Source organism: Anolis sagrei, chromosome 1, assembly GCF_037176765.1.
Source record: "Anolis sagrei isolate rAnoSag1 chromosome 1, rAnoSag1.mat, whole genome shotgun sequence".
In the NCBI taxonomy this organism is placed as follows: domain Eukaryota; kingdom Metazoa; phylum Chordata; class Lepidosauria; order Squamata; family Dactyloidae; genus Anolis; species Anolis sagrei.
Window position 1 is genome coordinate 84,307,251 of NC_090021.1, and position 24,410 is coordinate 84,331,660.

Sequence of the window (24,410 nt, forward strand, 5' to 3'; positions counted from 1 at the left end):
GCAAAAATCAACCCCTTATCTTACTATGAATGAAAAAAGAGAATGGAGATACTTGTAGATATATGTGTCTTACACTCCCAGTTTGGCTCTCAAGATGGGATATACAGGAATTCTTAGGGAAGAAAATGTAAAGGGCATGTTGTTTAAGCTACTACTGTGAAACACTGCAAAATATTGAACAACGTTTTACTAATAAACAGTGATGGAAATTGGAATACCTCTGGAGATATCTACATGTTTATCCCCACCCCAAACTGTAATAGTGTTGGATATATTGGATATCTTTGCCTCTAGACATTTTTGGGAAAAAAAGAGATAGAATATTGGCTCGACGACCAGCAGGAGGAATTTGCTGAGATACAGAGCTTTCCACAAATATTTCCAATTTGGTCAGGTGCAGAAAGGAGTGAATGAAATATTACAGTACTACTAAAACACATTGCATTTTTCAGAGATATGCCTCCTAGGAGGTATGAGAATAATGAGATATCCACACAGATGTGGGATCCATATGTGACACGGTCACTGAATTGGCATTGTAGATAAAGTGGAATTGCAGAAATACACCTCTTGGTATCTTGCATATAGTATACATTCTACATCCATATTAATTTTCTCATGACTGCTCTGTTTCATCCCCTGAACCTCTAATATTTTCTAGCATTCCTTCAGTAAAATGGCAACAATTTATTGGTGGAAGAATATGTGGTCATTATTTCATGAGGATATGCACAAATAAGATTGTTGTTGGTATGAATGCTATTAGTGTGAGGAGCAGAATGATTGGAAGTACAGAGGGAGAGTCCACCACCACTGCATGTTGGTTGCAATAAAAGATGTCTCCCCAAAGCTGATAACTGCATAGAAGGGAAAGCATGTTTTCTCACTCATATCCTTTCATCATATCCTTGCTTGGAAATTAACATCCATTCCTGTAATACTGAAATGTTGCTCTACTGTAATAAAAAATTATGCAACAGTGGTCTTCATCCATCCTGAGACTAGAGAATCATAGAAGCAAAAAGTTGGAAGAGAACTCATGGACCATCCAGTCCAACCCCCTGCCAAGAAGCAGGAAAATCGCATTCAAAGCACCCCTGAGGGATGGCCATCCAGCCTCTCATTAAAAAGCCTTCAAAGAAGGAGCCTCCACCGCAGTCCGGTGCATAGAGTTCCACTGCTGAACAGCTCTCACAGTTAGGAAGTTCTTCCTCATGTTCAGGTGGAATCTCCTTTCCTGTCGTTTGAAGCCATTGTTCCGCATCCTAGTCTCCAGGGCAGCAGAAAACAAGCTTGCTCCCTCCTCTCTGTGACTTCCCCTTACATCTTTATACATAGCCATCATGTGTTCTCTCAGCCCTCTCTTCTGCAGGCTAAACATGTTGGCTCATGTTTAATTTGTTGTTCAAAAGAAGGGGAACAGTTCAACTGTACACCACATAGACACTAGCGACTTTATTTAGATCAAGACTCTGTGTTTACCCAAGAATTAGAACAACTGTGGCTTTCTCAGTTTTATTTGGCAATGGCTCTAATAGTCCTCCACCACTGGCTATCCTGATGAAATTTATGGCCCACTAACATCTGGATGGTCACATGTTGTCCATGGCTGCTACAATAAACTAAAGACATAACTGTCCTATACATGCTGACAGTAATTTCTTTTTGTCCTTATCTGATAATACTTTTCAAGTAGCACAGGATTTGGGTAAAGTGTAAGATGAGAAATATGATACAGTGTAATTTGATACTTTGTGATTCAATGTGTGCCATTTTTGCCTAATGTAATTGCTTAATGTAAGCCAAGAATGAATGTAATACAAATGTATTAATTTTACAGTTTTACTTTGACTGTCAAGTTGATGTTCATCTGACTTGTTGGGCAGAAAATGCTAACAATTAAAACATTCTTTTTTTTAAAAAAAATTAAAAGTTGGGCTTTTTTTTAAATTGGAAAGAGCTGACACATTTTAAAGTGGAATTTTTGTACCTACCAAGTCAGAAAGAACACATTTTAGCAATGAAGTGGCGTTAATTAAGAGCTGGCCTTGATATAAATAAAGAACTGTAAACATCATTAAATTGATTAATGAAGTATAACAGAAAGTTTAGCTTTCTAGTCTTATATCTGCCCACTGCACTGATGGGAATTCTGTTTCATTATGTGTTGTAAACATTTTTTTTCTTTCCCCTTTGACAGGTAATATTTGAAGCTGAAGTCTCAGATGGAAGAAATGGCTACATTGCCATTGATGACATCCAGGTTCTGAGTTACCCTTGTGGTAAGGAGTGATTAAGAATGACATTTTTCATAGTATTTTTCCAGAAGGCTCAATATTGTTTGTTTGCTGTTTCCATCATTCAGATGATGGTGTTCTTCCTCCGTTGCATCTTCTCTTTGCTTTTCTCTTTATTTTGACTTATTAGAAAAAGACAATGTTTATGTACAGAATTAATTTTGTTATCCTTACTTAAGTAACTTTACCCAGTGTTTCTCACATATTCACAGAAGTGTAGCTTATAGTAAATGTGAACATCAGATTTTTTATTGTTGGCTGAATATCTTATCCTCAAAGCTCTAGACTGAACAGAAACATCAAAATCAACTTTCTGTAAAGCCAGTTGGTAAAATACTGTTTAAAATGTCTAAATTATCTCATCCTTGCTTTCATTAATTGTTATGAGTGAGTCCATATTAAAATAACGTATAGGGTTTCACTGTTGTGGGCAGCCATATTGAATATGATTCATCATAACCCTGTACCAGCCTGGCTGATCAAGTATATAGGCCACTGCTTCTCAAACTCTGGTTCTTCAGGCATCCTAGAAAATATGGCTGTGCAGGTACAACAGTACCAGGAGCTCCAATTTTGTTTGCTTTGCATTTAATGTTTGTTAGTCCCAAGTTTCAGGGACTCTGCAGATAGGTGGCTTCTTTTGGCTGCAATCATAGGGCAAGCCACCTGTCAATTATAGTTAGGTTCCCTGGTTCCGCCCCCCTTTTGGGGTTTTGGAGGGAATAGGAGCCTTTTTGGGTCAGTCCACACAGAGAAGCTTTCCATGCAGGACATAATACCAAGAGCTCCTGTAGAAAGCTGTCTTCTACAGCTTGGCCAGGGAGAAAGGTCCCATAGCTTGGCCAAGGATTATACAGCCTTACAGCTCCTTTGCTGAGGGACTTCAGCCAGCCACCACTGAAACCTGAACTCCTTTTCCCCTGGAAGTCTACAAAGCTCAGCTTGGTAAGGGTCACTCGCGGAAGCCAGACACAGTTGGTACTGGGTGCAGGGGCTCCACGTCAACAGAGGTGAATACAGACTGCCCAGATTAGAAGTTAAGGATTTCCCTATTAGCTAAAATATAGTTTATGAAGATAGTGCCTGTTCCCTGTGGACTAGATTGAGAGAGAGCCAATAGACTGTTAAGAAAGCCTTAAAGTACCTGTTTGTTTTCATTGATAAAGAACTTTGTTGAACCTTTAAGTATTCTAGAGACCGTGTTTTAAGGAAATCCAAAGGCCTTTAATCTGAGGCAGCCCCGGCGTCCCGTTGGGCACACAGAATTTATGTCCTGTCTACAGTCTGATGCACAGGCCCAGCGTGCGACAGCACAATGGCCAATGGCCAAGAATTCTGAAAATGGAGTTCTGAACCTGGAGAGGACCAATGTTTGAGAAGCTCTGATATAGGCAGAAATCTTTTTGACCGCTCTTGGAAATTTTGTTCTGCCAACAAACGTCTATAATGTGTGTTTTTAAAGAAATCAGATGACAAACCATTAAGAGTTATGGTGGGCTAACTGCATCAGGGAGAACATATGAAGCTAACCAAGGCATTTCTTATGCCCTTGGTTCCTTACACGCCAGTGTTTTGGTGAATTGCTGCTTTGATAAATATCCCAAAATTCTACTGCACCCCTTGTATATGTTGCCCCTCTATGTAAAATTTTTAAAATACATTAAAAAAAAAAAACCTTTTACTGGAAAATCTGTAGAAAAGGTAGGGTTTGGTGTTATGCTGTTTCTATTAGGCTGCATAAGGCTATAAATATGACATTTGGTTCTGATAATTAATATGAAAGTTTAATTGTTTTTCAATTGAATGGAACTTTTAAAATAAAAAATATAACAAAATGATTGTACTTTGTCTTCCAAGAACCCTTGATGTTTTGCCTATTCATGGATAATTTAAGAGGGTATTCTGATTATATAGAGAGAGGGGAGGGGGAGAGTAGAGCAGCTACCACCTTTTGCAACACTAATATTTCACACGAATGGTTTTGTTACAAAGCTTTCCTTGAGGCAATGTGTAAGTATGAAAAGCTTTGTCAGTGGGTCAAATGTTGCTGTATCTAGTGGTGCAGGTGATATTTACTGACAAGGGGTTCTCCATTGAACTGGATCACACTTTATATACAGCTAATTAAATCTGACTTTTTATATTGTTAATGCTGAAGTTTAACATTGCAGTGCCTAAATACAAAATGTAATGGAAATTCAGTCTGAATTTTTGGACTTCCTTTCAGTTGTGCCTGGTGTATTATAAATCACTTTATATATAATTCATGTTTGACAAGCTTAAGCAGAGTTAGTGCAGTAAGGAAAGAATGATGAAGACTGTTTTGTTATCTTTCGTGAGCTGAAACAGTTGTTTTATTTCATGAAAGAATTAGTCTTACCCAACGATTATAATAATGTGTATCTTTTGGAAGAAGTATACAAGTTTTTTTTTTTAAAAAAAGTCTGTGAGTACATTTTGTAACTATTATACTCCTACCTACGCAGATAAATCTCCTCATTTCTTGAGATTGGGGGATGTGGAGGTCAATGCAGGCCAGAATGCTACATTTCAGTGCATTGCTACAGGGAGGGATGCAGTGAACAACAAGTTATGGCTGCAGGTAAGATTTAACCCATTCTGATGTATTTGTTGGTATATTTCTGGGAAAAAATCCCCAAATGTTCTAGTTCATCTGTGTTTGCTCAGAATAAATATCATAACTGAAAGCGCTTTCTAAAACTTATTTTGCTGTTTTTCTGTCTTCTGTTAAAATGGGAATACCCCAGAGAGTATTTGCATACAGCTAGGAAGTGGACTGGGGAAACATCTGCCATGGAAAATGCTAAGGGGTATCTGTGGCAGTCCCCATCACTTCCTCCTGAGAGCCCTATCTCTTTGCCATATACACACCTCCTAAACCGTAGGCAACTTTAGTATGTGTTGGAGAAAAGTAGAGCTTCATGTCTCTGTGGCTTCAGTACAAGAGATGCCAACTTGTCCTTTAGGTCAGGACGGAAAATTCTTGGCCCTGAGTTCTCTTTGTCTCATGATAAAAGATGTGTCATGCTCACTACCGTGAAATTGGTAAAAGGACAAGTAAAAGAATCAGGAGAAGAAAAGGTACAGAGTTGAACACATACATACATGCTGACAGGGGATAGGGAAAAGGCAGAACTACTTAATGCCTTCTTTGCCTCGGTCTTCTCACAAAAAGAGAGTCTTCAACCTCAGCAAGATGGAGTGGATGAGGGATTGGAGGACATCCAACCCCAAATTGGGAAAGAAGTCGTCCAGGAATACCTGGCCGCTCTTAATGAGTTCAAGTCCCCAGGGCCAGATCAACTACACCCCAGAGTATTGAAGGAACTAGCGGAAGTCATTTCGGAACCATTGGCAACCATCTTTGAGAATTCTTGGAGAACGGGAGAAGTTCCAGCAGATTGGAGGAGGGCCAATGTGGTCCCAATCTTCAAGAAGGGAAAAAAGGATGACCCAAACAACTACTGTCCGGTCAGCCTCACGTTCGATACCGGGCAAGATTCTGGAAAAGATTGTTAAGGAAGCGGTCTGCAAACACTTAGAAACAAATGCAGTCATCGCTAATAGTCAACATGGATTTATCAAAAACAAGTCATGCCAGACTAATCTGATCTCTTTCTTCGATAGAGCTACAAGCTGGGTAGATGCGGGGAATGCCGTGGATGTAGCGTACCTGGATTTCAGTAAGGCCTTCGACAAGGTCCCCCATGACCTTCTGGCAAGGAAACTAGTCCAATGTGGGCTAGGCAAAACTACGGTGAGGTGGATCTGTAATTGGTTAAGTGGACGAACACAGAGAGTGCTCACTAATGCTTCCTCTTCATCTTGGAAAGAAGTGACAAGTGGAGTGCCGCAGGGTTCCGTCCTGGGCCCGGTCCTGTTCAACATCTTTATTAATGTCTTAGATGAAGGGCTAGAAGGCATGATCATCAAGTTTGCAGACAACACCAAATTGGGAGGGATAGCCAATAGTCCAGAGGACAGGAGCAGAATTCAAAACGATCTTGACAGATTGGAGAGATGGGCCAAAACTAACAAAATGAAGTTCAACAGTGACAAATGTAAGATACTCCACTTTGGCAGAAAAAATGAAATGCAAAGATACAGAATGGGTGACGCCTGGCTCGAGAGCAGTACGTGTGAAAAAGATCTTGGAGTCCTCGTGGACAACAAGTTAAACATGAGCCAACAATGTGATGTGGCGGCAAAAAAAGCCAATGGGATTTTGGCCTGCATCAATAGGAGCATAGTGTCTAGATCCAAGGAAGTCATGCTACCCCTCTATTCTGCTTTGGTTAGACAACATCTGGAATATTGTGTCCAATTCTGGGCACCACAATTCAAGAAAGATATTGACAAGCTGGAATGTGTCCAGAGGAGGGCGACTAAAATGATCAAGGGTCTGAAGAACAAGCCCTATGAGGAGCGGCTTAGGGAACTGGGCATGTTTAGCCTGAAGAAGAGAAGGCTGAGAGGAGATATGATAGCCATGTATAAATATGTGAGAGGAAGCCACAGGGAGGAGGGAGCAAGCTTGTTTTCTGCTTCCTTGGAGACTAGGACGCGGAGCAATGGCTTCAAACTACAAGAGAGGAGATTCCATCTGAACATTAGGAAGAACTTCCTGACTGTGAGAGCCGTTCAGCAGTGGAACTCTCTGCCCCGGAGTGTGGTGGAGGCTCCTTCTTTGAAAGCTTTTAAGCAGAGGCTGGATGGCCATTTGTCAGGAGTGATTTGAATGCAATATTCCTGCTTCTTGGCAGGGGGTTGGACTGGATGGCCCATGAGGTCTCTTCCAACTCTTTGATTCTATGATTCTGTGATTCTATGATTCTATCTTCCTTTTATTTGACAACATATAACTATGTACATTGTTTTCAAAATCTTTTGAAAATATCAACACAAATGATCAGAAAAAAATATGCCAGATAACATCAATGTTAGCAATTGAAGTCTTCCTAATGCTTAGGTAGAAACTTTTCTTGTAATTAGAACCCATTGCTTCATCTTCTAGTCCCTGGAAGAGCAGTAAACAAACTGGCTCCATCTTCATGACAGCCCTTCTGTTAAATATCAAGTCAATCTCAGTCTTCTCTTATCTCAGCTAAATCTGCCTATCTCCATAAGTTGTTCCTTTTAAGGCTTGGTTTCCAGATGTTTCACCATCTTGACTGCTCTTCTTTGGACATTTCATATAGTAAATGTCATTCTTGACATGGAAACAATATTCCACATAAGGCCTGACCAAGGAAGAAGACTGGCAATACTACATCCTCTGGTGGGAACTTCAGTTGTAGGCCTATAAGGCCCCTAGATCCTTTTCACACATATTATTTTCAAGCCATGGGATCTCCTACTTCCCTAAGTGATCTGAAATCAACTTTTTGAGGTCTACATTTAGCTTCCTCTTTCCTTTGTAGAACAATCCCAAGAGAACACGGTTACTTCTACCCAAGGATACCAATATTTCTACTCCATTGACCTGTTCATCTCTGTTGGGTAGGATCAAATGCAAAAAAGCTAATCCCCATGGGAGAAAATGAAAGCCAAGAGGCAATTGTAATAGAGTTATGAAGTTTTTTGTGTGTGTGAGAAAATTGCCTGGAGATCAATTGCTCTTATGTATCTTTGACTTTAAAAAAACAAACACCTCTGTATGCCGGAAGTATTACCTGTTAGATGCCCTGAGATCTTCCAATATAGAACAGAATATAAATATTGTATTAAAATAAATATATAAAATAAAATAAACTATAATGTTTTTGCTTCCTCCCATATGAGTCTGCCGGAAATTTGAGATTTTTTGAAAGAGGCCCTATTGTGTGTCTGAACACCTCATGAAATTACATTGCTGGGTACACATAACAGGGACTTCTCTTTAGCAATGTAAGAGAATGTGTTGTCTCAACTGCTTGAAAGTTTCTAGCAGACATCTAAAGAGTGGCATTTAACCGTTTTAAATTCAGATTTCAGTATTGTTTTTAGGTATTTGAAAATAGTACATTCATACCTTCTTCTTTTTGTTTTTTTTTAAAAAAAGAATATTTCTATTATTTTAATTGTTTTTACTTTTTTGTCACCTCAGGAGCCTTATGAGTAGGGAGGCAATGCAGAAATATTTAAAATAATTTCTAAATAATTTCATATCACAATATACAAATGCATCATTCTTCTCTTGAGTCTTGACTTGTTAGATTCATCTGCCTTACACATGTATCAAAGAATCATACTGCTATTTAACAGCACTTCAAGTTATGCTAATGATTGTGCCATCACCACTCAAACAGGGAGCCTTGAAATGGTTGAACAGAAGCTCTCTGAAGCTTTAGGTGCTCTTACTACCTATTACTGGGAAAACAGCTGATTCCTAATCCATCTAAAACTCAGATGTGTGTTTTTCATCTTAAGAACCACACAAGTATCTCGAGCTCTGTGGATCACCTGAGAAGGAATCCCACTGAAGCATTGCAGCACACCCAAATACCTGGGAGTTACTCTGGACCTTCTTTGAGTTACAAGAGGCACTGCTTGAATATCAAGCAAAAAATGGGTGCTAGAAATAATATCATATGAAAACTGACTGGCACAAGCTGTGGATCACAACCACAGCTTGTCTTTGTGCTTTGCTACTCTGCTGCTAAATACTGTTTATACTGTTTAGCTGGTATTGCACCACCTGATACCCGTTGAGAGATAGTAGCCAGTAATGAAAGGACCAAGGCATTGACATCTCCAGCCCATCCTCTGCTCGGATATCAGCCAGCATGCCAATGTCTTAAATCAAGAAATAGTATTCTAAGATCTACGGGATACTTGCAGGAACACCTCAGCAAGCAAGAGTCCAAAAGTGGAAGGCTAAAACACAGAACCTCAACCAGTGGTTGATACCGAATGAGAAATTCCCTCCTGGGCTCACAGAAGTCTGGGTGACTTGGAAGACACTGAGTAGACTAAGCTTTGGAACCACAAGATGCAGAGCCAATCTTAAGAAATGAGGCTTCAAAAAGAGACCACAACATGCGAGTGTGGAGAAGAACAAACCACAGACTACCTACTACAATGCAGTCTGTGCCCTGTCACATGCACAGTGGGGGACCTTCTTACAGTGACACTAGAGGCACTTCAAATTTAGTACAATGCCAAGTTTTTAACCTTGTTTGTGGGTTTTTTTAATGCATTATAACTGTATTCTCAATTAGCTTCTGACATGATAAATAAATAAATAAGCACCACACTGTGATAGTTAGATATATATGTGAGGCAACTGAATTCAAGAATTCGAGAGTAGTATGAGAAGTCTGTAACATGCAAAGGAATATGGAGGAATGAGCATAGTATTGCCTATGACTATGTCCTTCAATCTGATAATGTTGCATTATAACTTTTCAATAATGGCTATTTTATTTCATTGTACACAGCCAGTTTAGTAGTCACATGTTATATCAGTGGGAATTATACACATCAGCAGATTTGTTATCATACAGGGACAAGATTTTTTTTTTTTTGTTTTTTAAATAAACTCACTTAAACACAAATATCACAAATGAAGAGGTTTAGTGTAGTACAGTGAGTGCCAAAAAACAGTTAAAAGGAATCCGGATGATTGTCACAGATAAGGTAGTTCCAATGACAGTATGCAAGTATTAGTGTTAGCTATTCTGTCTAAGATAATTACTGGATCGAACCTGGTAAAAAGAGGGGGGAAACACCAGCTGGATTAATTCCTTATTTCTCAGTCCTTTGTACCAAATAGCTGACAGGTTATTACAAATGGTTTCTCTCTAGGAAGATTGTTACCAGCCAAATCTGATTAGCAGACATATGTTTGTTGTGCCTAAAGTGAGCGATTGGATATTGTGTGTCTTTCTCATTTCATTAAAAGCAACCAAAATATGCAATGTGTTCAAAGCTTCCACCCACCAAGAGAAGATTACAACATGAAACACTGCAAATGCCACCAAACAATAAAATGTGGACAATGAGAACAAAATGATATGATAATCCATGTTAAATGTAGGCCTCTATTGTAGGCTGTGATGTAATTCTTAAGATCCCAGCCCTAAATCTGCATACAAACACTACCAAATGTAACAATTCAGCAAACCTGGAGTGAAAGGGAATGCTTTGAATAGTTTCCTGAAAGTTTTTCTGAATGAAACATGGCAACTCATTCAAAGGAGATTATTTTGCACGAATAAAGGAATGATAGAGACACTGTATATTTCTTGTGCTCTTGCTCTGTCTATGAACACTGGAAAAGAAACAGTTTGAGAACAACCAAAAGTAATTCGTTTGCATGTCAGGCACAGGATATAGTATTAATAAAAGTACAAAACAACACATTTACTTTCTGATTAATATGTAAATATGCAATCACTGGAAAACATGGTCAGAAAACATGCTGACACTTGGAAATGTGGTAGGGAAATGAATCTTCATGTTTATTATTTATTATTCATGTAGGAATTAATAATTTCAGCCATTTTCTCCACATGACACAAGAATACAAGTGTTTCTGTATTCTATCAAGTACTATTTGGACATCAGGACATTAAAAGGAGAGGAGAACATTTGCTCAAAAATGCATATTTCTGTGTATACAGTAAACATATCTGAGGGAAAGTATGTATCTTAAAAGGGAGCTATATTTTACATAGACATAAAAATATAACCCTCTTTTAAATAATAATAATAATAATAATAATAATAATAATAATAATTTTATTTTTTACTCGCCTTTTCTCATGGCCCAAGGTGGGTAACAACATTACTAAAGACACACAATAATCTAAAAACATTTCACTAAACACACATATGAAAACAATTCATCAAAGTATATATTAAAATACACAGGAAAAAAAGATTAAACGTTAAGATGCAATTTTAAAAGTCATGATTAAAACTAACTGGGTAGGCCTGCCAGAACAGATAAGTCTTTGAATGTTTTTAACATTCTGACTGCTCATTTAGTTGTTGGAGCTTTTCTGGCAGATCGTTCCACAGTTTTGGGGTGACCGATGAAAATGTCCTCTGGGTAATGGTAGCCAGTCAGTTTCTGGCAGGCTGGAGCAGACGCCCCTCAGAGGGCCTCAGTGTTTGGGGAAAATTGTATGGAAGAAGGCGGTCCTGTAGGTTACCTGGACCCAAACCATGTAGAGCTTTTGTTTTGACCTGAGATGAAAAATTAATGATTAATGAACACTTGTTGTATCGCCAGATAGTGATCATGCTGTGTTGACACCTATGAGAAAAGATATGCGTACAGTCATAGAAAAAAATTGCATCAAAGACTACCATGATGATTAAAGTGTATGGAGAGGTTTGATAATAGAGTTTTGGTAGCCAGTTGAATAACATCATTATGGAAAATTATTGTTAAGAATGCATGCATCTACTGATACTACTTATATACTTACTAATTTTCCAGCATTTTGCAGCCTTTTCATCTGGGATGCAGTGTTTTCCTTCTGGTTACAGAAGTAGTTTAATTAGTAGAAGGCAATGTTAAAAATCTGTGCAATTTCTTTACTGTTTTTCTCCTGAAGATAAATGTGTGAACTGTGCAAGTTTGTTTATGAGATGGAAAACCTTATCATATCAACAAGTTAGGAAAATGCAGAGATATATATCCATGTGACTGGGAAGAAAACGTTTAGCAAAATAACAAACAGTTTTTGAAACTCACTGTCATCAGAGGAGTAATTACTTACTTCTGTCCCTAGCAGGGCACCGAAAGAACAGCCACAGTGAAATGGGCATCATAACAACAATAGGCAATTCAACCCAGAACCTGTCTTTGCTACCTTTCAACAACTCCATCCTTAATCGTTATGCTTCAATGTTTGTGGAATAGCACTTTTAGGGAATCCTTAGAAAAGTCTTGCACAACCTGGCCCCTGTAACGGGACAGGATTCTGCCAAAACCCTTCAGAGGGCCACCCCTCTTCCCTTTCTCCCTCCCTGCCAAAGGAGAAATTCCACCCCTTCCCTGCTTTTGCACCATTCCCTTTGCGCCATTCCCTGCCTTTGCACCCCATCCCTGCCTTTGTACCATTCCCACTGCCTCCCATTGGTCAGGCAGTTCAGGCTGGGGATGGAGGAGAGGCCTGAGCCCAACCCAGCCTGGTGTTCAGCCCATCCTAGCCTTGTACCATCCTCAAGGAAGCAGTGTGAGAGCTCACCCACAGATCACAGAGAAGGCCTCTGCAGACCACATCCAGGCTGCTGGCCATATGTTGTTCAGGCCTGCCTTGGAATCACATACAGAATTTTGCCTCATGGACTTGATGGTATTTTGGCCAGATAAAGGGTTAGTCATAATACTCTCTGAAGATTAGAATAGTTTGAATGTAGGAAGGCCTAGGGATTCTAAATTAAGGGAGGTGCAGATTATACAGTTAAGAAAGTTTTCTTTTTGAAGCCAAACTTCTAGAATCTCTCTGATACCATGGCTGTTGTTTTCTGGCTGTGGGACTGTGGACATTTTACTTCAAAGCTGTAGCCATTCATAATTGTGCCAAGTGAAAAGAATTTAAGAGAAAACAGATTTCAGTTTCATTAACACTTGGGGCCTTTCCCTTGTGTCCAGACTGTTTGATAGACAATTTCCTTCCACCTGAGCCTCCTTGAGTTTAAATAGTTATACAGTAAGCAGAGTAAGCTTTCTTGGCACAACACTGTATCAGCTTTAGCAAGGGAGGAAATTCACTATTCATTTGTTTAAAGTACAGGTAGTCCCTGAGTTACAAACATCCAACATACAAATGACTCATAGTTAAGTACAGAGGTGAGACAACAAGAAGTAAGAGAAACCTACCCCTAGGAAGGGAGATTCACTCCTGGAAGAGTTACCATGGGAAGAAAGTGCCTCCACTGCCAATCCTTGTTTCCACAACAAGCCAATTTTTTTCAAAATCCAGTTATATTTGGATGGAGTTACACTTTAAAAAAATATGCCTATTCTGACTTACAAATGCAAATCAAGAAAAACCTACCGAGCCCATCTTGTCCATAACTTAGGAACTGCTTTTATTTACATTCATGTTCCTTCAGGGATTGATGTGAAGTAGAAAGAGAAGCATCAAAAGGAAGAACCAGGAAATGGGCTACTGCAGATAAGTGATGGCAAAATGCTAACAGGAGACAGAGAAAAGGCAGAACTATTTTACACTTTCCTTGTCTTGGTCTTCTCCCAAAAGGAAATCTGTGCTTAACATGGGGATAAAGGAGCAGAAGATGCAATAGGGGAAATGCAGCACAGAACAGAGTGCAAGGTGCAGCCTACACATCAACTCTCCTTGGCAGCAGCTACACCTCGCTTCCCCCCTTAGAATAATCTTTCTAAACATGAACTTAGTGACTTTACAGTTCACAAGACTTTTAATTATGATATGGGTTGTTGTAGGTTTTTTCGGGCTATATGGCCATGTTCTAGAGGCATTCCCTCCTGACATTTTGCCTGCATCTATGGCAAGCATCCTCAGAGGTTGTGAGGTCTGGGGTTCTGGCCATGAAAGCCTTCGACAATACATGTAAGAATGATTGAAGTAATGAATGTTACTTGTAAGTTTAACAGCTTTGTAAAGTGAGACGAGGGATAGATTTGCTCCCTATTTACTTCATAATTATTGTGGTGAAATTCTGGCTGTATTTTGAGGTTCAGCCTCCTTGATTTTCCTTGTGATTTACCTGTGTCAAGAAGGAGCACTAGATTCTTTCAGCTTTATTAAGTGGTTTCTGATACCCTCAACTGTTTTATGCTGCTTGGTTATCATACTATAATAGAACTTTGGGATGCTATTGTTGTGGATCCAGTCTTCTTTGCAGAATCATTTCAAAAATATTGTGCTAGTAGAGTGGTTCTCAACCTGTGGGTCCCCAGGTGTTTTGGCCTACAACTCCCAGAAGTCTCAGCCAGTTTACCAGCTGTTAGGATTTCTGGGAGTTGAAGGCCAAAACATCTGGGGACCCACAAATTGACAACCACTGCGCTAGCACCATAATTTTTCCATCCCATGAGTTCATAGATTATGTTTTTGTCTGTTTTAAACTGTTTTTGTCTCTTTGTGATTTTTAACATCCATATGCAACTGCTGAAGGAAACAGAGCTTGAAAAGTTACTTTTAAAATTATAATTCTCCTTTCCATCAGCTTATCTGAGGTTGATTTGACCTTAGGTACTCATTCACTAGAGCCCCCGGTGGTGCAGTGGGTTAAAGCACTGAGCTGCTGAGCTTGTTGATCGAAAGGTCACAGGTTCGATTCCGGGGAGCGGCGTTGAGCTTCCGCTGTCAGCTCTAGCTTCTGCCTACCTAGCAGTTCGAAAACATGCAAATGTGAGTAGATCAATAGGTACCTCTCCATGGTAACGGCGCTCCATGCAGTCATGCCGGCCACATGACCTTGGAGGTGTCTACGGACAACGCTGGCTCTTCGGCTTAGAAATGGAGATGAGCACCACACCCCAGAGTCAGACATGACTGGACTTAATGTCAGGGGACTACCTACCTACTCATTCACTGGTTACCTTTAAAATAATCTACTGCATTGAAGTTTGGAAGCTATGATTAGATTCAAATTAGGCTGCCAAGAAATTGATGAAGAAAGACTTTCAGTTCATGTTACATCAATCATCTGTATTACATTTGGTTACCAGTTTGTTTCTAGACACAGTTTAGGCCCTAAAAGGAAGCCAAGGTTGAGTTACATGAAGGATAGTTTGTCTATAATGAACTAAGCTGAGTTCAAAAACTGGTATAAAAGAACTTGCCCATTGATCATCAATTGATAAAACTGATAGGTGAGTACTAGGGAAGGCAGATTCACTTGAGGAACCCTTTGGTGAAGTTTAAACTTTTTTTATAGCTGATTTTACTGCTGTTTGGTTTTTGATACATTTTCAAAAAACACAACAGTAAACATTTGAAACACATGCTGGCCGATTCTATCTTTTATTCCAAATGAAACTTTTAAAAGTCTAAGCATATTTGCTAGAGATTTGAACTTGGTAAGACTTCCTTCTAAATGTACAAGCATGAGTGTTTATTAATTAATTACATTATATCCTGTTCAGTAATGAAATAACTTAATCAAAATAATAATAATAATATAATGTACACATTAACATGATAATTATAACAATACACAGCATTAAAAATTGATGGGGATGGGGGGAGGCTGAAAAAATAGGAAAGGTGATGCAGAACATTACAGAACCAGTGACAAATATAGAACAGTGTAAACATCTAAAACCATAAGCATATTTCTTAAAACTAAAGAAAATTAAACGAAAATTAAAAAATAACACAAGGTGAGGTCCCAATGCACAAACAGGATGTCCAGTCTTTTGTAGCCTTATGCCTCATCTCATTTGGAGGGTGCTTCTGAATGTCCTCAAACTTTAGTGTTTGGATTAGACAATGAACCAGAAGAATGCATCAGGAGAATGCAGTTTTCTGTAGCTTTTAGTCACTTCTGATATTATTATTCTTATTAATATTATTATTAACACAACAAGACAAGGTCCCCCATGACCTTCGGGCAAACAAACTAGTCCAATGTGTTTTAGGCAAAACTATGGTTAGGTGGGTCTGTAATTGGTTAAGTGGACGAACCCAGAAGGTGCTCAGAAGGCCCGTAGCCAGGATTTTGATGGGGGGGGGGGGGCTGAGTCTGAGTGAAAGAGGGTCTACCCTAGCAAACCTTTTGTATCGTTACCCCAATACCCCCATGCATAAGAAGTGACGAGCGGAGTACTGCAGGTTTCTGTCCTGAGCCTGGTCCTGTTCAACATCTTTATTAACGACTTAGATGAAGGTTTAGAAGGCATCATCATCAAGTTTGCAGATGACACCAAATTGGGAGAGATAGCCAATACTCCAGAAGACAGGAGCAGAATTCAAACCATCTTAACAGATTAGGGAGATGCGCCAAAACTAACAAAATTAAGTTAATCCATGACAAATACAAGATACTTCACTTAGGCAGAAAAAAATGAATGCAAAGATACAGAATGGGGGACGTGTGACTCGAGAACAGTACATGTAAAAAAGATCTTGGAGTCCTTGTGAACAACAAGTTGAACATGAGCCAATAATGTGATGAAGCGGCAAAAAAGCCAAATGGGATTTTGGCCTGCATCAATAGGAGCATAGTGTCTAGATCCAGGAAAGTCATGCTACCTCTATATTCCACCTTGATCAGACAACACCTGGAATATTGTGTCCAGTTCTGGGCACCATAATTGAAGAGAGATATTGACAAGCTGGAATGTGTCCAGAGGAGGGCGATTAAAATGATCAAGGGCCTGAAGAACAAGCCCTATTGGGAGCGGCTTAAAGAGCTGGGAATGTTTAGCCTGAAGAAGAGAAGGCTGAGAGGAGACATGATAGCCATGTGTAAATACATGAGAGGAAGTCATAGGGAGGAGGGAGCAAGCTTGTTTTCTGCTGCCCTGGAGACTAGGATGCGGAGCAGTGGCTTCAAACTATAAGAAAGGAGATTCCATCTGAACATGAGGAAGAGCTTCCTGACTGTGAGAGCCATTCAGCAGTGGTACTCTCTGCCCTGGAGTGTGGTGGAAGCTCCTTCTTTGAAAGCTTTTAAACAGAGGCTGGATGGCCAGATGGTGTCAGGGGTGCTTTGAATGCAATATTCCTGCTTCTTGGCCGGGGGTTGGACTGGATGGCCCATGAGGTCTCTTCCAACTCTATGATTCTTTGATTCTATAAGATGAGTCCACAGCTGACAAGATCATTTATTATTACTTCAATTTACATAATGCTGAAAAAATACAGTATACAAAGAAATCATTGCAAAAATTCATTGTTGATGTAATTTGTTTTCATCTCCATCTCTTTGTGATGTTCCATAGCTGTGCATAACAAGTACACATGTTCATGACACAGTCTTCAAAACTCATCCTCAAGCAATGCTTTGTACTGTATAAATAGAGTGGAAACAATGAGAGTGGTTTGGAGTATTTTTTGGAGTAATTCATCCCAATCCTCATGTCTGTGCTAGCAAAGTAGAGGGAAGGGAACAAGATCAAATTAAACTGAAAGATGAAGCAAACACACAAAATAGTCAACTCAAAAATGCTTACAATGAAACATTGTAATGCACTCCTGAAACAAGATCCGGTAATTCAGAACTACAATTCAAGAAGAAAAGCCAGGTGTTGGATATTTCAGTCTCATTTCAGTTCTGCATATATACTGAAGCCATTTTCACCCACTATTTCAGAACCAAGCTGTTTTCATCTGCTTTCCAATTTGGGAATGTTAATGAATACCCTAAGTTGTCCTTTAAGGTTTTGGATCTCTTATTGTGGCCAGCATATGGTGAAACCTGTGTGGCTCCATCCATGAAGCCCTTTGCTTGGAGCATCTGCTAAACCATATGCCCTGGCTCTAGGTTCAGTAGCTGACAACTCAACCACTAATGAGACGATCCATCACTGTTGTGCTTTGGCATTAGCACATCACTTGGCTCCAGCAAAAGATCTTTGACCAGCTTCCGCAGTTCTGTTGCAACTTTAACATACAGGCCCTACTTTGGTGAATCCAAAATCAGGAATAAAAATAAAACTTGATTTACATTCCACACTATCTCCCCAAGGGACTCAGGGCGGCTGTTGCCTTTGTGAAAAAAGTTTTAAAGCATGGCTAGTAATCCTTTGCAGATTGAGATCAAAGCAGTGAGTCATGTGGGCCAATCTGTCATCAATGGCTTTAGGTGCTGGCCGGATGCCGCCTCAGTTGGCATGCCAGAGCTGGGAGAGGGTGCCATGCTTTCACCCTTAGAGAGGCTCATCAGCATTAATGCAGCATGAAGTCTTTCTTTTCCCAGCCAGAGGAAAATGTCATTCCTAGTGGAGTTACATATAATTAAAGCAATTGCCTGAAAGTAGTAATTGGAGAATAGGAAATGGAATGGAAAGTCTGAGTAGAGCTTGCTTCAAATGCAATCCAGAGTCCTCTCTTACATTTATTTGTAGAGTGGAGCAGCATCCGTTTCTATTTTACACATCATTAAGTTAATGCTTCAGTTGTGGAGGATAATGTATTGACCAGAATGTGAAACAAAAATATGTTGTATCTTATGGAAAATTATATTTATATCTTACAAAATGTGGTACTTCAACCGATACTGCATTCATAATTATGGTTGTATTCTGATATGTTGTTGCCTACCGCTTCTTGAGTTTGGAAACTAACTCTGAAGAAGAATATGTAATGGCATGCTGAATAACTTTTTCAAATTCTAGGAAGGCCTTACAAATATATAATAAATACATACGAATAGAAATTACACCATTACTCACCTAGTAAATAGCTACATGGCTCACCTCCAGTATTTCCTGTCTGTTTGTGTCTTTTTAAATGAAAAATTGTATTTCCCCAGCCATTGTGTCAAGTTTGCATGATTTTAAAGTGTAAGAGGACAAGGACTTTCTCTTCTGTCACTTTCCACAATTAAAAGGCACTTGCGGGAGTCTTTTGCCAAGGCTTGAACAACAGTCAGGGTATTCTTTGATTGGTCATGTGGAAAGGCCTGAAGGAAGATTTTTAGCAACACCAGCAGTTTCCAGGTCAGCAGTTGCATGTGGTGTTGATCTCCTAAAGCTAAGCACGCTGGACTGCACATTATAACCTTATTGAGAATATGCCATTACAAGCAGTGCTTTCTTAATCTTGCAATTAATTCTGGACACTGTTATTGCTATTCTGACTTTACAGTCACTGATTTGACCCATCATGTTTGAAGCATTCAGAGAAATATAAGATATGGCATCTTATTTATTAATGTAGTGTGATTGATTTCTTCTCCCTTTTCAATTTGGCTCTGTTTGATTTCTTTTGTTTATTATACTTTTTTCCCATTTGCAAAAGGAATTTAGGATCATTCCTCTTCACTCAGCACGGAGAGTGCAGGGAATGTTTTGTATTTTATCTTTGTTTAATTCTACCTATCCTTTTTTAGTGAATGGACTCTGAATAACTTTCCTAGATGAACTAATGCTCTTCCTTGGGGGAGGGGGGGGGGGAGGTTTTGACTTGTCATGTGTCATCACAGACTGATTTTTTTTTAAAAAAATCTCATGCTTGTATTTTTTGGTCAAGACCCTTTCAAAGGGCCTTTCCCCTTAAGGGGCATTTAGTGTACAGTATATATGAAAATGGCCTTTTCCCATGTATGTCAACTGAAATTAAAATCCTTGTCCTTTAAATGGGGCCCAGGTGAGCAGTATGACATAGATAGTTATAGGGAGGGAAAAGTCAATTACAAGAAGAAATGAAAAGGATCATAAAGTAATGACAGGAGTACTTAGCATCAATCTGGAAATTAGCTGTAGAATATTTCTAAAAGGAAAAAGGAAGAGGCAGAGTGGAATACTGGAACCATTCAGATTCACTGGAAAACTGACAGCATTCGTATCAAATACTATTAGGAACATCTAAAAGGAAAAGCTGCCTAGCTTAGAACAACAACAAGTTTATTCTTATATCCTGACACCATCTCCCCAAAGGAACTTGGAGCAGCTTCCATCGGGACCAAGTCCAACAGAAAAAGAAATAAAATATAGCACAAATTAAAAACATGGCATTTCAATAATTAAAACAATAAAACCAGACAACAAACATCATAAAAACGTAGGCACAACATAACCATCAGCCAGTAGCTGAGAACGGTGGGTGTGTTCAGATCTAGGAGGGCAGGGCAAGGGCTAGTGCAATAAGGGCAGGGCGAGTAATAAAGTGCTACAAGGCCAGACAATGAATAGGGCTAGGGGGATGTAGTCAATAGATGAATCGATTAATCAAAGCCACATTGAAACATCCAAGTTTTCATAGTCTAATCTCCCTAGGGAGAGAGTTCCAGCCATCAAGAAGGTTATCTTGATAAACCAGACTTTAGCACACCCTCCTGGGGTTTCCCTAGGCTTGTTGCCAACAAAGTCAACCATTCTTTGAAAGCTGCTGTATTCTCAATAGCAAGAAGCAAAATATGTCTCCTATATTTAAGAATAGACAATAAATGGTCATTATTAACAGGTATTAACAGTGTTTTATAGCAAGTCAGTCTTCTGTTCCAAATCTATGTGTTACTTGTATGTTCTTAGGAACACAGATTGGATGTTGCTTTCTATTAGTTACATTTCAGCAGTTTTTGAAACTGTTTCCAAAGGGTAAAAATCTTCATCAGTCCTTCCTATGCAAAGGAATCAAAATTTTCTATAGGGTTCAGACATTTTACTAGATGAAGCAATATTAGAACCTGGTTTCTCTTTAGGCTTTATCTCGGTCCACTCCTCCCTTTTCTTTCCTTTCTCTTGTTGCCTCCCATCACAAGAACTTGTCTGCTTCCCACATATATGGAGATGTAAAATATCTTCCAGGTCTTTAATTTACTTGTTTTCTACCTTACTTCTCATTTGTATTATGTGTATACCTAGAAATGTTTCTTTTCAAAATAGTTTAAATGCCAGTAGGCATCATAGAAGTAGAGGTGGGTAGGGGAGAACATGCATAGTAGAAGCAGGAGAAAAATAGCAGCAAAAATAATTTGCCTTCTTTGGAAATTTTTGTCAGATCTGGAGTTTTGAGGTCTTCTGTTGGCTATGGGATCTTTTTTTTACCCATTGTTGTAATCACTACATTACTAAGGCTGCTCTAGCATCTACTTTGCTTAGGCCTTAAGGTAACATTGCCTTAAATCAATCTGTGCTGAATTCCTTGGCATACTGCTGTTGCACAGCATTGGCTTCTAAGATTTCTTGCATCACACCTCTTTACTTTTACTCTTACTATAAAATCAATTCTTACAAATCTCCTTGGGAGGGCTTGCCGGCTGGCTTTCCTTCCTTCCTTCAAATCCACTGCTAGTGTCCTATGAGCAATTTATACCTCCATCTTGTTCTGTCTCATTGCTGTACTGCATCGGTGGTGACACTCAATTCAGCAGATTGGACTCAATTCTGCAAATTAGTAAGAGCTTAAAGTTTACCCACCATTACATCATTCTTTAGGAAATCTCTCTCTTACAGCTCTTGGTTTTAAAGTATTTTTCCAGTTTATTTTTTTAGACTCCTCCTGATAGTGTTTCCCAAATTAACATACATTTCCCTGAACTCAGTTGTCTCATATGAGTTTCATTTTTTTTTTTGCAGATTTCCTTGCATCCAGAATGCATGGTCTGACCATAAAAACAAGTTTGTGCAATATTCATGTGCATTTCAATCTAGTGTTATATTCAAGCATATCTTTTGAAACAGTTCTATTATGTCATCTGTTCAAATCCAGATTTCAGCAGGTTAAGTGAGATGCTCACTTTTACACGTGGCTAGCCTCCTGTTGGTTAATTCTGATTAAAGTAAGCCCAGTCTCTCAATTGTTGAATGGTAAGTCAACATGGAGGTAATTCTCATTAATTCATTCATTGAGCCACTGACAACAAGATTAAGATTAAAAGCAAGAGTAAGATCTCACAGTTTTGCTGGGTTTTGCACACAGCTTGGAATGTTAGCTGTTTGGGAAAAGCATTATTTGTACAAACACTGTACTTTTAGCATTCATTAAATTTGCTAAAGATGTTCAGGTCTAGGATGGGGGCAAAAATGGAAAAGAATTTAAAAAAATTGCAGCCTTTTTTCTCCAAAAAAATGAAAAAAAAAGAATAAGATGAAATTAGAATAATTAATACAATAATTATGAAAATGTATTCTTTCCCTCAAATTTATTTCTAAAAAATATGTGACAGCAAAAAATGTATAATATGATATAAAAATCATGGCCAGTTTTTAACACTCTACCTACCAAATTGACTAGCTCGATGCAAAAAAAATAATAGTTCCTTTTTGTTTATGTTTTGACTTTACAACTCGGACTATGTCCTTATTTATGCTTTCCTTTCTTAAACCACAGGTGCTCCTTGGCTATTCATATAGATACCACTAGCATCCTAATGGAAATACTAATAGACTTGTAGATAAGATACTCATGTGCTCTTTTGAAATGCTTCCACTGTGTAATTCACTTGCCAATGATATATATTTCAGGTGAAAGAACATAGTTTGTTGCCTATGAGCCTGACATCTTCAGACCTTGCCCATCTCTCTCCTTTTCTCTTTTGCAGATTTCCTTTCTTTACTCTTATATTCACCTCCTCGGGTTTTTTATTGTTTCTGGGGGAAAAATAAACAAAAAAAGCAACTGTGGCTGAACTAAAATACAGCTCCTCAAGTCAGTGCATGATGCAGTTCTGATACTTGACCTATCATATGAAATACTCATGCAGCAGAGTCTTGTTCCTGTGTTCAGAAAAGAAAATGCATATGTGTTTGCCAGGACTTACTACAGTTAAATATGTTGAAGATTGCAGGCCTCAATTTTATATCTTAATTTCACCATTATTTCACTGATACTGTTCTTGTTGTTAAATTGCTCTCTTTTGTTGATGACATGGCAAAAATGTAGTGGAATAATACATTTTAAGATAACATATAGCCATTTTTAATGAAATCCACAAGATAAGATCATGTGTGTGTGAGTGTATGTATATTTATGGTGACCCCATGTATTTTATAGGGCTTACTTAGGCAAAAATAATACTCTGAGGTGTGTTTGCCCATTCCTTCCTCTGAACTATAGCCTACAACATCTGGTATATGTTGGCCATCTCTCACTAGCCAGAACTAACGCTTTTTAGCTTCTCATATCAGACAGGATCCAATGGCTTTTAAGTATTTAGACTGATTTTCTCAATAAGACATCCAGTTCTACATCTATCGTTTGAGTATGAAAACATATCTAGTTGCGAAGATGTAATCCTTCATCCTGTTGAACTGTATAGACATTGCAGACTTTAGTAAAATTTAATCAGCCTAATAAATTCTTGCATCTGAAATGGGTAGAGTTTTCTCTATAGTCATTGAGCAGCTATTAAGGCATGGAGAATATACAAAGCGATATGAAGAAAATATTTACTGGATTATTATTATTAATAATAATAACAATAATAATAAACTTTATTTGTATCCCACCACCATCCCCCCACTGGGGACTCAGAGTGGCTTACATGGGGCCAGGCCTGAACAACAATTACAATAAAGAAAACCAAAACACAACCGAAAACACAAACAATAAACAACATCATAATTACATAAAACATATTAATACATAACAATATAAGAATTACAATAGACACAGGCACTTCATAAATGTAATCATTGGTGATTAAACTGTGATTCTGGTGATTTCAGTATTACAAGCTTCTATTTACTGCTGAGTTCTAGACATTTTCCTTAACTCTGAACAGGATGCAGACATAATAATATACAATAATATATAATAATATTGCATAATAATATACTTAAGGGTATTTTCATATATTTGAATAGTTGGGGACTGAAAGATAATATACTTAAATAATATATACAACTGTTTTTATAAACTTGCAAATATCCAAGTTAAAGGACATCTTTTTAGTGATGCAGGTTGTCATTTCCAAATAAAAATATGTTGGTCTATGTATCTGTATATAAGAAACTCAAAATATTATTTTTGGACTAAAGCTTCCAGTATCCCTATCAACACAACCAATGCTGATAGGGATTCTTGATAGTCTGTGTCATATGAAAATAAAAGTTTTGGAAGACTCACTATTCATTAGCATCAGACAGCAAGGCTTCTGTTTTATTCTTTATACTATTTTGCTTCAGAGTTTTTCCTGGCAAGTTCAGTGAAGACTCTCTGTGTTTGTATATGAAATCCTACTTGTCACTCTACATTTAATCTTTTGAAGCCATCTCTGTCATTTAGGTTTGAAGCGAGCTTTTCCTTCTCAGACAAATAGGATCATTTCCTCTGGCTCTTTAGTGTGGAGTTCCTTGTTGTTTTACCTTGTAACTGCAGCAAATGAGAAGTTGCTCCTCACTTGAATTTAATTCTGCCTCAGTTAACAAGGTCCTTCCATAGTCGAAAGCTAGGAGTCACATAAACTTCTCTCTCTATATAGTCTCGTTGGGTTTAACAAGGTCCTTCAGTAGTCGAGAGCTAGGAATCACATAAACCTTTCTCTCTCTCTATTCTC

General features: G+C 38.5%; 1 protein-coding gene across 14 annotated transcripts in view; it reads left to right on the forward strand.

Moving 5' to 3' along the window:
• The window catches only part of PTPRK (protein tyrosine phosphatase receptor type K), a 430,669-nt gene that overhangs the window by 220,279 nt on the left and 185,980 nt on the right, over positions 1 to 24,410 (forward strand). For all 14 annotated transcript variants that reach the window (XM_067466813.1, XM_060753318.2, XM_060753320.2 and 11 more), the window contains exons 4-5: positions 2,201 to 2,282; positions 4,784 to 4,899. In XM_067466813.1, the coding sequence (XP_067322914.1) occupies positions 2,201 to 2,282; positions 4,784 to 4,899 (198 nt within the window). The remainder of the gene's footprint in view (positions 1 to 2,200; positions 2,283 to 4,783; positions 4,900 to 24,410) is intronic.